Source organism: Cydia pomonella, chromosome 5 (genome assembly GCF_033807575.1).
Source record: "Cydia pomonella isolate Wapato2018A chromosome 5, ilCydPomo1, whole genome shotgun sequence".
NCBI classification, from domain to species: domain Eukaryota; kingdom Metazoa; phylum Arthropoda; class Insecta; order Lepidoptera; family Tortricidae; genus Cydia; species Cydia pomonella.
The window spans coordinates 16,318,232-16,332,637 of NC_084707.1; the positions used below are offsets into that span (position 1 = coordinate 16,318,232).

The following is a 14,406-nucleotide window of genomic DNA, read 5'->3' on the forward strand; positions in this document are numbered from 1 at the left end:
TCATCATTTAGTCAGTCTATCAGGCTTTTAACTATTGGCGGTGAAGTAATGTGAACCAACCCATATGCTACCGTATGTGTGCGTTCGTCTAGACTATATATATGCTATATCTAATATAGTTGTCAAGTTCCGTAGCAGGATTTGTGTGCTTACTATATCAAAGCTTAGCATCTTCAATTTGTTTAAGAATCATACCTGTAAAGGGCGCCATCCTGGCTGTAGCTTAGCGCAGTCACTGAATAATAAATGCAGCGAGCAAGGTTATCTTTTATGTTCCAACAATCCTGGCTTAGAGTGGAGTGCAGCGGCCGGCCGTTTCCGATTCTCACGCGCTCACTACACACAGCTACGTATAAGAATGTACGTCACTTGGACTAACGAGGTTATAGTATAAGAAACAGGCGCGAGGCGCAGGCGGACAACGCAGTGTGGAACCTCTAGACGTGCGCCCCCGCCCGCCGTGCTCTGCGAAATGATCGCGTGGCGCCGCCGCCCGCCCGCGCGCCCGGTGCAGGCCTTATATTTCCTTCGCTTTTAGAGCGTGGACGAGAGGCGGACCAGTATAACTAAGACCTGGAGATCAACAACAAATATCTATCATCAAAGTCAGACTTAAGATGGCTCGTCTGAGACGAAAGCTTGCCTGTGGATGGTCAACGGATGAGACTAACAGCACAGGCTCGGCCGGCACTCGGCACAACCCACATCTACAGTAAATATTAAAACAACAGATGAATCTCCATACTGCTATATTATTCGAAACAGAGTTACTAATGCATACAGTAATGCTTTTATTACCGTTTTTGTTACAATTACAATTGTAAGCATCGTTGCTCCGATGCCATTAGGTCAAATGAAAGTAAAATAACAAAGAAACCTATACAGGCCGTACTTATTGTTAAGTGAGCCCGTTTCTTGAGGCAGAATCTAAACTAACTAGGTCGATATTATGGTAATGTTGCTGCGTCTTGATATTACTATTATACATTTACATGTATGATGTATATGAATGTATATCTACAGATCAGATCGTTTAAACGTATGTTGGATAAGTACAATGTCATTTAGAAATTCTTTGATAGAGGTAATCCTATGGACGCCGATTTTGATTTAACAATCGGTTAAGATTTTGATCTTATTTTGATACGACCTTAACAATCGTTCATGCTAACTGCACTGCAACTTGTATGGGACCTGACTGCACGTCAACTGCCACGTCAGTTCTCATTCAAATTGCAGTCGTGTTCCAGTCCGTCTGTATCGGCCCTTACTGATGCGCGTGAGCATGCTTCGTCTGCTACGTACAAACGAAACTTGCTACGCCGTAGCATCACGTCGTAGCAAGTTTCGCAGTCGGCGTAATAACAGGTTGTAAATTAGATCTGTGTGATCTAATGGATCTGATGTGTCAGTGTCATAAGTGACGTTTTTAGTTGAAGAAATTATCTAATTAATAACCTGTTATTAAAATCAGAATACGACTTTATGTCACATTTCGTCTATAACAATTACAAGGGTACTTACGAGTACTACGCATAGATGATGGAGTTTTATTGTATAATAACTTACGGGTCGATTCGAACTTTAAAATACGTCAAACATTTGCTAAAGATACGATATGGATTAGATATGTCAGTATCAAACGTTTCTTCAGCTAAAAAAAGTAAGCAGCCCGTAAGTATAACATATTTATAATAAAACCTAGGTACAGTATGGTTCAAAAGAGCATGGACAAGTTATGAATGAAATCATTCATAAATTGTCCATTCAAATTTGAACCTGATGGTGCATCTCAAATTTCATTTCCTGAAGCAAAGCGTCATTGTGAAACATTACTCGTCATTAGATAACTTATATACATGTAACATTAGCAACACGTGATTTTAATTATTGTAATACTGTAAATATTTGATTATAATTACCTATTATTCTATTTGTCATTATTGTTTACAGATTTATTTTATAAGAGAGTGCCTTAGAAATAAGTAAACATAAAAAAGTTGCTACGCCCTAGTAGGGTCCATGATTGTACTCTAATTAAAGAACATATGTAATACCATGGTTGCAACGAATAAATGAAATGAAATTAACATCTTACGAGTACGATTAAGATATGGAGCGTTTATTAATATATTTTTAAAGGGTAAATATGATCTTCATATTGTAACAAAATTCAATCGAACAGGACAGATCAAAACAAAAATAGTCGTAATTGTGTTACTAAGGTATCGAAAAACTAACGATATCCTCGTTGGATAACCATTTTACGTGCCCGTGTTCTTGTCTCACTCTAACTGAGCGTAAGCACGAGCGAGGTGCACAAGCATTGCCCGGAATCGCGGAAATCAATGTTTGTGAATTTTTTTTTTAAAGGCACACTAAACAATCAACATTCAAATTTGTTTTACAATATACAGAACAGTAGGTATTATATAAGAATGCCATCCAAAATAAGCATGCACAGCGAAATAAAATTAAAACGAGCAATAACTATCCTAAAATGATATAGTTATTCGTACAACAAGAGAGCAAAGTTTGATATTTCTTCGAGTGCTTGTTTTGAGTCCCGTGCAAGCGAAAGATTCTATAAAGATTCACGAGCTTAGCGAGTGAATCTAATTTAGAATCTTGAGCGTAGTAAGGGACTCAAAAGCGCACGATATGTAAATAACTTTGATCTCGTGTAGTACACAAAATTTTTCACGTCAGTCAGCCATCAAAGAATACAACCTGAAAAAATGTAATCCAGACGGACGGATCACTATTTCACTCATGTTTTCTGAAGGTATTCTAACAATTAACTTTAATTACCGCAATAAAACAAAACGAAAGAAATTTCAATAAAATTATACGAAATTAATGAATTAACGAACATCAATTGACAGTTCAATCGAAAACTTTTTTTTTGTAAAAAAAAAACTTTGTAAGATCCGGTCCGAATTGCAGATACTACTATTTGTCAACTATATTTGAGATCGTTAAAAGTAGTTAAGTAGAATTATTTACTGCGTAACAATTGCGTAAATTTGTATAAGTTCATTGTTTTGATTGTATAATAAAATACGTAACATATGGTGTTTTTATTAAATTTTAAACTTTTATTTCATTAATTAGTTATTACGAATGAAGACTCGTAGGGTGTTTTGGAACGATGCGGTCTGACTTATTTCGGGGGTCTATTATAAACCGTCAATATACCGTTGAATTACGTATGCACTTTTTTTGTCTCTTTCTTTTTGCTAATGACGTGAAAGGGATAAAGACAATAGAATCCAAATATTTCGAACTTGTATTAGGCCCCGCACGTTGAAATGACATTCAAATCGAAAGGTCACTTGAATGTTACTTTGTCTCACTCGGTGAGCAAAATGCGATTTTGCTCACTGTTTTTAAGCAGCAAATTACCCTTGTTCGAGCTGCTGACGTGAAATATATATATATATATATATATATCCTAAAACTACACTAAATTACAAAATAACATAAATAATTTTAATATGTCAAATTTCTTAATAGCCGCAGCCGTGAATTGAAAATGTCAATTTGGTGTATGTTTAATAAAAAAAAAGTAATCGATGAGTTCTGTTATACATGATATTGCTCATTTTTAGAATCAATTTTTATATTTTTAGCTTTTATGCTAAGTTTGTAACAATTTTTTAAGATGCATTTTAAACCTATGTTCATGATTTTTCGATCGAGCGAAAGTCAAAAAATCAGAATTCGAATCGATTGCCAATTTTTTTTTTGTAAGCCGTGTTGGGATCTAAAAAAGCGCTATGGTTTTTCAAAAATTCCGCTGTCCGAACCTAGGATACTAATACGATGACATAACTGAAATCAGTGATCCATAAAGGTATAATGGGAACAATTTGATGCTTGTAACAGGACAAAGCGGCTGCACAAAATGCACTGTATCTAGGTAAGCATCCGGCGGGCACTTCTGTATCTACTTTATCGTGGTCGTGTACGGTGACGACACGATTTTGTTGTCATGACAAATCAGGGAACGTAATTGTATGAGATTTCATCCAGTCGTTTTTGTATGGTCACGTCTGAAAATATATACGATAAAGTGCCAAAAATATGTATAATACACCTTAATATATGGGAAATAAGGTCGTATATACATATTTTTGGGATTTTGTTCGTATAGATATTTTCAGAATTGACTGTACATATACTACCGAGAGCGGTAACGGTAAATTGTGGACGATAATATAACAGGGATCCATAAAATCTCATACATTTAGGTCCCCTGGCTGCGTAGACAAGATGCCAGTCGTTTTCGCTCTGTAGCGAACGAAACGCCACTGTCTTTGTCGCACGGATAAGAATGAGTGATAGAGAGAGATAATTACGCTAGGCTACGGAGATTGAAATTGAACGATTGGCATATTGTCTACGCAGCCTGATCTGCCGTAACGATAAATCGTGTCGTAAGTTCGTTACCATACACGACCACGATGAAGTATAAAAGCGCCGCGTAGCTCGGAAATTCGTTGATTCAGCCGAATTGCCGAGCTTTCAGGAACTGCATTATGACACAGTTACATGACCTACATACTAAGTCCTTTCATAATCGAACTTTATATTTCACTAGGGTTTGTATTCGGTATAGGTAGGTAGGCACAAATCTTTATTTACCAGTAAAATATAGAGTGTATTCCCATTTGTGTCGTAGCCGTCGTCCCCCACTCCGGGCACAAATAGGAATAGGCGTTTCATATAAATCATTCCTATTTGTCCTCGCCTCATGCATGGCGGCGGTAACGTGGGGTGGGACGGGGACAAATGGGAATACACGAAAAATAGCTAATTAATTCATTATTGGTACAGATTTGACTAATTAATCCTACTACATTTTTTTTAAGTATTCTAAACAACATAATTTGAATTATTACTGGTACTCTTGAACCATCCGTTAACAGTAAGTAGGTAAAAAAATAAAATAATAATCTAACTGACTGTTCTTTTCTTTTTCTGCAATATTGCACTTGTATAATAAGAACAACTGTTTCAGCTATCAAATCAATGTTTTTAATATCCTAAAAGTCCTAAAGAAATCGTATTGTTTTGACTTAAAGGCCAATTCAAACTTACAAACTGATGTTTCGGTAGTTGCCATTCCTCAACCTACCTATGGAGCGGCAGCTGATGTCCACGAGGGTTCATTATACATAGCCGTTAATCACTATACGAGTTATCTCCCGGGAGGCGATTGGCCATCGAAATTTGTTCCTGGCTCGCGATCTATTATTTTGACATCGTTTTCATTTGGCTAGTAGGCTAGTATGTACGTAGATATACATTGTTGTGAACGAGGTGAAATGCGATTATATACAACATACTACAGATGTTAGAAGTTCGTATGCCACTCCTGGCCGTTTTAAGGTTTCCATATACTGTCCCTAATAGGATATTGGTAGCTTTATTAAAGCTTTTATTCTAAACAACACAAAAACTCATTCATCTTTATACCTTATTCTCGCGCAATAAATCCCAAATTCAATCTGGTTTTCTAATATCTGTTACGTCTGTTTTGCTTCGTAGCAGTACTATTTTACGCGCTTATCGGTTTTTGTTCATTCAAGCCAATTTGCTGCAGCAAGCGCTCTCTACAGGCAAACTTAAAAATACGCTACGGTACACTTCACGTATAAGAAAAGCGACTGAAAAACCAGATGTCGCTTTTGTTTGCTTTAACAGACATTTCCTACGTACAAGAGTCTACGACAAAATTCAACGTGCAAGAGTTTTGCCATTCTTTCAATAGATGGCGTTGCGAAGCCATTTTAACTTTGTTAAGGAACACAACGCGTCCGCGTAGGTTTAAATCTTAAATATGAACCACTTCCTGGTATCCCATTCGGCTAAAATTTAGAGTACTGCCTTAATTCTGATGATGATACAATAACATAATAATATACTAACATGTAGCGACAAACGCCGATTGAAAATAAAGAATGTATCGGGATGACAGATGCAACGAAAAGTCACGTTATCATTTCCATACATTATTTCTTCTCTTCTCTAGCCGCGTAGCCAACATGCCAATTGCTTGCGCTCTGTAGCGAACGAAACACAACTGTCACTGTCGCATACCTTATATACTTACTATACTCTTTGCTGTCGCACTAATATGGAAGAGTGATAGAGAGACACAAAGCGTTTCGTTATCGTAGCAATAGCGATTGTCACCTTGGCTAAGAAGGCAGATGTGATGATGCAATAACAGAACTGGTACTCGTAGATAGACATGCGAATGAGATGTACAGTCAACAATAAAAGTTTGTCACAAAAAAAATGTTGACATTATTTTTTTCGAATTAAAACATTCAGTCTGTTAAGAGTCAGCATAGAGAAATAACTAAGCATAGATTGCTCAACTGCTCACTTCATACATCAGTTTTCTTACCAAAATGCTTATTATTTTCGTAGTAGACATCTAGCGCCAAGTAGCGAATTTATCGGTGCTGCTACTTGACAATAGATGCCGCGACGAATGAAAAGTCTAATGCTCAGCAATTTTCAGCTAGTAATAATAATATTATAACCGGATTATCCGGAAATTTTCAACTCTGTTCTGCTTGTGACATTTGTGACATCTAGTGTATCGTAGCGGTACTGACAAATCCACTACTTAGAAATCCACTACGCTAGATGTCGACTACGAAAATAATAAGCGTTTTGGTAAGAAAACCTATGTACTTATGTTTGACGACCGTCCTGGCCCAGTGGGTAATGACCCTGCCTATGAAGCCGATGGTCCGGGGTTCAAATCCTGGTAAAGACATTTATTTTTGTGATGAACATGAATAGATATAGACGACCGGTTTGGCCTAGTGGGTAGTGACCCTGCCTACGAAGCTGATGGTCCCGGGTTCAAATCCTGGTAAGGGCATTTATTCGTGTGATGAGCATGGATATTTGTTCCTAAGTCATGGGTGATTTCTATCTATTTGAGTATTTATAAATATTTATATATTATATATATCGTTGTCTAAGTACCCTCAACACAAGCCTTATTGAGCTTACTGTGGGACTTAGTCAATTTCTGTAATAATGTCGTATAATATTTATTATTTATTTATTTAGATACTTGTTCCTGAGTCTTGGGTGTTTTCTTTGTATTTAAGTATTTATATATTATACATATGTCACTTTATTGCACATAAATAGGTTAACATAAATTCAGACAAAACAAAACAAAATAATGTTATGTACAAAGGCGAACTTATCCCTAAAAGGGATCGCTTCCAGCTAACCTTTGTATATACCGTTGTCTTAGTACCCACAACACAAGCCTTCTTGAGCTTACTGTAGGGATTAGGAAAATTATGTAATAATGTCCTATAATATTTATTTATTTGTGGAGTGAACACTCTATGCTTACTTATTTCTCTATGGAGTCAGAAAGCTAGCCGCCGCCATACAATAGACTTGTATTGGACTAGACATTACTGACATAGACTGTTCTATATAATAGGACAATTGGACGACCGGTAGTACCTAGCTACCTAGTGACCCTGCCTATAAAGCCGATAGTCCTGGGTTCGAATCCCGGTAAGGGCATTTATTTGTGTTATGAATACAGATATTTCCTGAGTCATGGGTGTATGTTATATATGTATTGTTCTTTACATGTAAGAATGTGTACCCATAGTACAACAAGGTTTGCTTAGTTCTGGGCTAGGTCGATCTGTGTAAAAAAATGCGTATATGTATTAAAATATAAATGAAAGACACTCTCATTTTACAAATATAAGTAGAGGCAAGTTTAATAAAGATTCCTGTAAATCTTATGACGGTACCGCTTATCGCCAATCGACCCGACTTGAAGTATTTGTCCTCATTTTGAGACGAAAGCTCGCGATACTGGAGTCGACTGACTAGAGTCTACTATATAAAAGCATCAAATGCTTTAACGAGATTATCATGCTAAAGGTGCGCTCTGATTCCGACCAGTTTTTAGTAATAAATTGTAATAAATGAGAGATCCATTAAATGAATTTCACCCCGATCAGTTATATTATTTGTATTTAATTATTTGACGTTGAGAAAATGGCACGGGTTGTCTATGTAGATAAATCAAATAACTCAAAAAAGTGTAGGAAAAGGGAATTCCAAATATAAACTGACTAAATATTTGTGACATTCTCAACCAAAAGGTACCACATTGTCGCTTGCCATAAGAAAGCGCTGACAGGTTATTCGTATACGAACAAACGATACTATACGAACAAATACGAGCAAACTTCGTCCTTATGGTAAGCGACTATGTGGTAACATTTAATTGAGAACGCCACATTTCTGCAACAAAACTGAAAATGTTGAAGACAATACGATAATTATTTAATAACCTAATGTATATAAGTTGTCAATTAATCTTTTCTGTAAAGTTGTAACATCGCAGAATTACCAATATTAATAAAATAAATCATTTTAATATCATCGATTGTTTTCACTTGGTTAAAAGTTTCACGCACTTAGGCTACGTTCACCACCAACCAATTTTATCAAATACCGTAGAGACAGCAATATTACATAAAAGCCGAGCCGTCTAGCCATGTAAACGATTTGGTAGGTTGTCGTACAAATTTTGCTCTCACTAACGTAAGTATTATGGTATACGGGAAAAATTAACGCTTTGTGAACCTAGCCTTAGAGCTTAGATACCCACGAGAAAACTAACCCTCGTCAACCATTATCTTGATGACAAGTACTAAAGAAGCAGACAGTCGTTAATCCTCAAATAGTAATACGTACCTACTTAAAACAATCTTTATGAACACTGTCAAATAACAAAAAAAGAAAGAAAAAAAAAATGTAAAAATATATGTTTTTTGAACAGAAGTCGACATATTTTGAATTTGGTCAATATTACCATATCCTAAACTTGCAGTCATCGCAAAATACATAGGTAATTACTCAATTACTTACATAAGTTTTCATACATGATTAAATCTTACTTCCGCATTAATACAAGCGAAAACCTCAAAAGCTTTATGGAAATCGGAATAAAAGCAATTGAAGCGAAAGTTTCAGCCAAGTTAACTTAGGCCATTAGCAAATACAATGCCAATTTTATCCCGCTCATTGCGATCAGTTACATCATACATACATATAACTGGAACAGTGCTTTCAGTTCAATTTCGATTAGGTACTTTCATTCCAATTGTAAGTCCGATTTCAAATTACATTATCGTACAGTTAAGGAATGGTTTAAACTTTGAACCAATTATATTATTTGATAAATTATTTAGCGTCCATATTTCATTTGTTTGCACTTAGTATATTAATTATACAATGTATATTATGCACTTTACAAAAACCCCTCACTTATTCTAGAGCGACATTTCCAGAACTAAGAAAACAAGAATAGATAAGAGAAATATTACTCTCAGTGCATCTCGCTTACGCATATTATTTGGTTAATGAATTTATGATTTGGATAAAATAAATACATGTTTAGTACCTTATATCCGCTAAGGTACTAAACATATATATATCTTAGGTACATTTATACTTTATTTTACGCCGGAATTTTGTTTTGTAGCCAAGTTTAAAACGAGATGAGACCATGAATAAAAAGACTGGTTCATACCTAGCCCAGAGTATTGGCTTTCAGCGCAGTAACGCTGCCAGCCATCTGGACAATCTACCAAAGGCAAAGACCTGGGGCCGATTTATTTGTAGACTTTTAATTTTTAGGTACTTTTAGTTTAGTTTAGTTCATAGTTTAATTTATTTCTGTTACTTTTACTTTACTGTTAATTTTAGTATTTTGTAAGGTATTGTAATTGTAAACTATTATATATGCGAAATTGAATTGAATAAAACTGCTTAGAATAAAAATGTATTAGAAATTTGAACCATGTTATTTAGTCTAAAGCATTATTAAATAATCTTAAAAATAAAGAAATATATGCCATACTTGTAGCAGATTTAATAACATAAAAATATAAATAAATAAATATTATAGGACATTATATAATTACACAAATTGACTAAGTCCCACAGTAAGCTCAATAAGGCTTGTGTTGAGGGTACTTAGACAACGATATATATAATATATAAATATTTATAAATATAATGAATGATGAACATCAGCATTACACCATCACGCGCGACCTTGCAGAACGTTCCCTGGGAAACTTCTATCGTTATTGGTACTGATCCTTACGTGACATTCAATCACAAAACGTTTGTCTTTGTTCTTAATACTTTTGCTTAAATGGATTTCGCTTTCTTCTAAAGGAACAGGAAAATCTGTCGTTTTTACCTTTTACTAACTCTCCGCCCAGCAATTACGTTCGCGGTTTTTTGGTGGATATTTCCCTTGGGAGCCAAATAGAGTTTCCGAGCATTACCAATTGTAGATAAACTTGTAACAAGATAAATAATACTTGGCATATTAAGTAGGTACTTACATTTTACACAGTGACATTAGGAGGTTTATATTAGCGATGATTTTTGTAAGTTTGTACTGATATGTATGGCCATTTTGTTTTATTGAATTGGCTGTTTCAACTGAAATAGCTCAGCAATTAAATTCCGTGATCGTACTCAGAGTACCTGAAATTATGACAATTTCTACGAGTAATTTGAAAACAATATCAAAATTGTTTAATTTTAGTTTCCAGACCCTACTTTTACTTACCTACTTATAAGCCTGACCATAGGGTTGCCAACTATTTTTTGGTGGAATATAGTATTTTCCAGAATAAGGCATTAATAATATAGTACATTTCAAAAAAATATAGTACTTTTAGATAAAATGCTTAACGTAAGTGTAAATACGTTTAATCATACTTAGTTATGGTAACGATTTTAGAGCAAAAGTGTAAAATTGATAGATTTAGTCGTTGAAATTGTACTCCTTTTGTTACGCAATATCTAAATAACAAGTATTGGTTTCTATTAGCACGTCTTCTCATTTTGCCTTTTAATAATGAGGTCGCAAGCGTGCGTCCCCGGTAATATGTGACGAGAAGGGACAGTTTTTAAAAATTCATCAAAAAACTATGGTAGTAAATTATACAAAATTATGTATAAGAACAGTTTTAGCAAATGTTGTAGATTGTTTAAGTATCAAAATTAAGTTGAAATTAAGTCGATTTTCAGAGAAATTGACACTTGTTGTGAAGTTAGTTCTGGAGAAAATTGATTACGTCTAACTTTCATTCAAATAACAAAATTCAAATTTATAATAACAAAAATGTAGTTCATTGAAGTTGAAGTACAGGATATGTGTAATACAAAATTACCATTTTTAGCAGTCCAAACTTTACGAAATTTACAAATAAGATCAACAAAATCAGTGCTTTACGCGCGTTTACCTAAACGTCCATCAGAAAAAAAAACATTACTAATTAAATGAGTCTATTTAAAAAAAAAATTAAGGTAACAAGACGCGCTAATAGAAACCAGTACTTGTTATTTCTAATAGTTAACAGAAGTTGTACAATTTCATCGACTAAATCTATGAATTTGACATTGTTGCGACTAAAATCGATAACGGCCTCTTAACTATTCCTTTTGTGTAGACCACTCTCTGTTATCAAAATCATCCTATTCCTACTACTAGACTCCAGCTAACATGCTATCAGTTAGTCATATATGTAAAACTGCTCACTCGTCATCTCATACGCCCAGTAATAATAAAGAGTAAAAAGATAAATTTATATTTTTTATTGAGCTTTGTGCACTTTTTAGTAATATCTAATTTTTAATAAAATGAGACAACGATTCAGTAAATTCATACTGAATATTTATGACAATTTAATAGCTCACTTTTTATTAAATGTATGTCAGCCCTGTTGCATTCCTCACGCCATTTTGTCTTCATACTTGAAATAATTTTATTTGATTAGAATTAAATTGATAATCGATCTTGAACAAATTAGAAGGATGTCGGAAATATAGTATTTTAGCGTACTATATATTTTTTCAACAGTATATAGTACAGAGAGCCAAAATATAGTACAATACTATATAATATAGTACGGTTGGGAACCCTACCTGACCAGTACCCCTAGTGTAAATAAATTCGATTTCGAAACGTGACGTACGTTTGCGTTTAGTCTCATTTTGTATTGGATTTAGAAAGAGCGCGCCAAGCGGGACGTTTTGGAAACTCAAAATCCTATACAAAATGAGACTTAACGCAAACGCGTTCGTCACGTTATGATGTCGATTAAATTTACACTAGGGGTATAGAAATATATGATCATTGTCAAGAGGGCGCTGTTATTCTTATGTATAGGGTGACAGTTCAGTTTAGTATGACGAATTTAGTTCCAATGAAATTCCGCAATATGGCGCATGATCAAGATCATATATTACTGGTCAGGATTTACCTACCTGCTTTTTTTTTTAATTTTGCTCTTATTTTAAGCGCCACGATAGACTTAAAATAATTACACACTATCCTTCATCAAATGAGGTTATACATAATAAATAGTACATTGTGCAACGAGGGGGTGGAATTAAAGATCCGAGTTTGCAATATTCTTACCCCCGAAGTTACAATGATTTCATCACACTTGCGAAGAAAAAACTAAATTTTTAACGAAATAATTCTGAAATACGGTGACATATTAAACATTCGTCCGCCATTTTGTAATTTTTTGACAGGTTTGACGTCGAAGGCACAGACCTATTCGGCATTCTGCCACAATTGAAAATTATGTAACAATATCTTAAACGTCTGTTAAATAATTTTAAACCAAACTAAATAATTTTAAACATAAACAAAAATATTAAATTATAAACGTCAGTATTTTAAAAGTAAAACTCATTTATGCTACTTGGTATGTATGAATAAGTGACATAATTAAAAAATATTACATTATTATAGAGGACGGGAAACGAAGGGTTGCAGGCTAAGTAGATGGCCGAGAGTAGCGAGGTTGAATAGGGATACGCGACCGGCAACCCAGTTTCTCGCCGAGATTTGTATAGTGCTTTTCTCAAACTTGCAATGAAATAATAATAAAAAAATAGGATGATGCTGATTGTTTCATGTCCTAATGTGATAGGTTATTCAGTGCGTCGGGTATTGAAGGGGAATAAAGATGTAATTATTTTGGCGCTACAATGCACGCCATTACGCTTTTTTCATTTTTTGTTTCTTTTTTATTATCTTTTGTCTTTTTTTCTCTTTTTGTGTTTTTTTATTATTACTTTGAGGTTATTAATAGGGGAACCAAAATGATATTATTTTTGCGCTACGACGCACGGTTTAGGAGATACAGCCCTATAAAGTTTTTTTTTCAGTCATGCAGACATCTTTATAGGGCTGTATCTCGTAAACCGTGCGTCATGGCGCAAAAATAATCAAATTTTCGTTCCCCTTTAGAAGACCCTGTACCTAATAATATTTAACAAGCATAAAAAAGAAAAAAAGCATAATGGCAGAATTTTGCTTATAGGTTTTTATGGTTGAATGCCAAGACGTGCCAGAATTTGACTTTTAAAAACAAAAGTAGGTTGTCTTACAGGCCAAGGTGTGTTAGGCTGTATGAAATTTCTTTACATATCATCTTCACTCATCGCACCTGATATGTAGTATTTCCGGACCTAATTTGAAGTTTGAGAAAAAGCTATATAAGCTAACTCCCTAGTTTGTCCTTCAGTACACCTGCATAAATAACATATTTTTCGAGCGAGTGTGATGAAAATGTATCTTTCTCCTTTCTCCATACTATATGACTTTCCCCTGGCATCAGCATCAGATATTCGCGTAAAATATGTCCAGGCACAAAGTTGCGATCATTTTAACGAGCACATTACTTTAAGGCAGCTTCCTATGAAAACTTGGATCACGTGCATTGGCCAAGTTGGAAATTATTTAAGGCACGGAACGGAATGGCAGTAAGTACCTACTATTGAGTTTTTATATGATTTTATAGCATCCGATCTGCGAGTGAAATAGGATAAAATCATTTGAAATCGTTAACTCATCAAATAATATAAGATATTTTCTTTGTTTATGCTCTATGATTTGGAAACACATGACATTGAAAATTACAATTTACAATATATTATTTGTTTTTATAATTTATGATTTGTAAACTCTAAGATAAAACTAAAATAAACCAAAAAGGCACGACAAGTAATTGGCATCTAACTCGCATTATTTATTAATTCTTGTTACTCGTACTTACGTTTCTGGACATACCATATGGCCCTTATTTGGCAACGCCAGCTAAATACGGATTTAAGTTCAAACTTAAGGAGCTCCCTAACGCCAATGAGTCCAATGACCTTCGATCTGAATCCATGTTTTTTTATGTTGTAGCCATTATTCTGAAGCAGCAGCACATTTCGTAGCGTATGTAGGTAGGGAAAACGACATGAATGTAAAAATACACGCCTGGCTCCTTCTCACAGAGAATAGAG

The 14,406-nt window shown here is 34.7% G+C and overlaps 1 protein-coding gene across 5 annotated transcripts in view; it reads right to left on the minus strand.

Moving 5' to 3' along the window:
* LOC133517824 (putative uncharacterized protein DDB_G0282133) overlaps nt 1-14,406 on the minus strand; it is an 85,351-nt gene that overhangs the window by 43,727 nt on the left and 27,218 nt on the right. For 2 of the 5 annotated variants that reach the window (XM_061851262.1, XM_061851264.1), the window contains exon 1: nt 196-905. The exons of the other annotated variants lie outside the window; for them this stretch is intronic. Coding sequence is in view for 1 of the 2 variants with exons in the window: in XM_061851264.1 (XP_061707248.1) it covers nt 196-211 (16 nt within the window). In the remaining variant the exon portion in view is untranslated. Of the gene's footprint in view, nt 1-195; nt 906-14,406 lie in introns of those variants that run through there. 5 annotated transcript variants of the gene reach the window in all.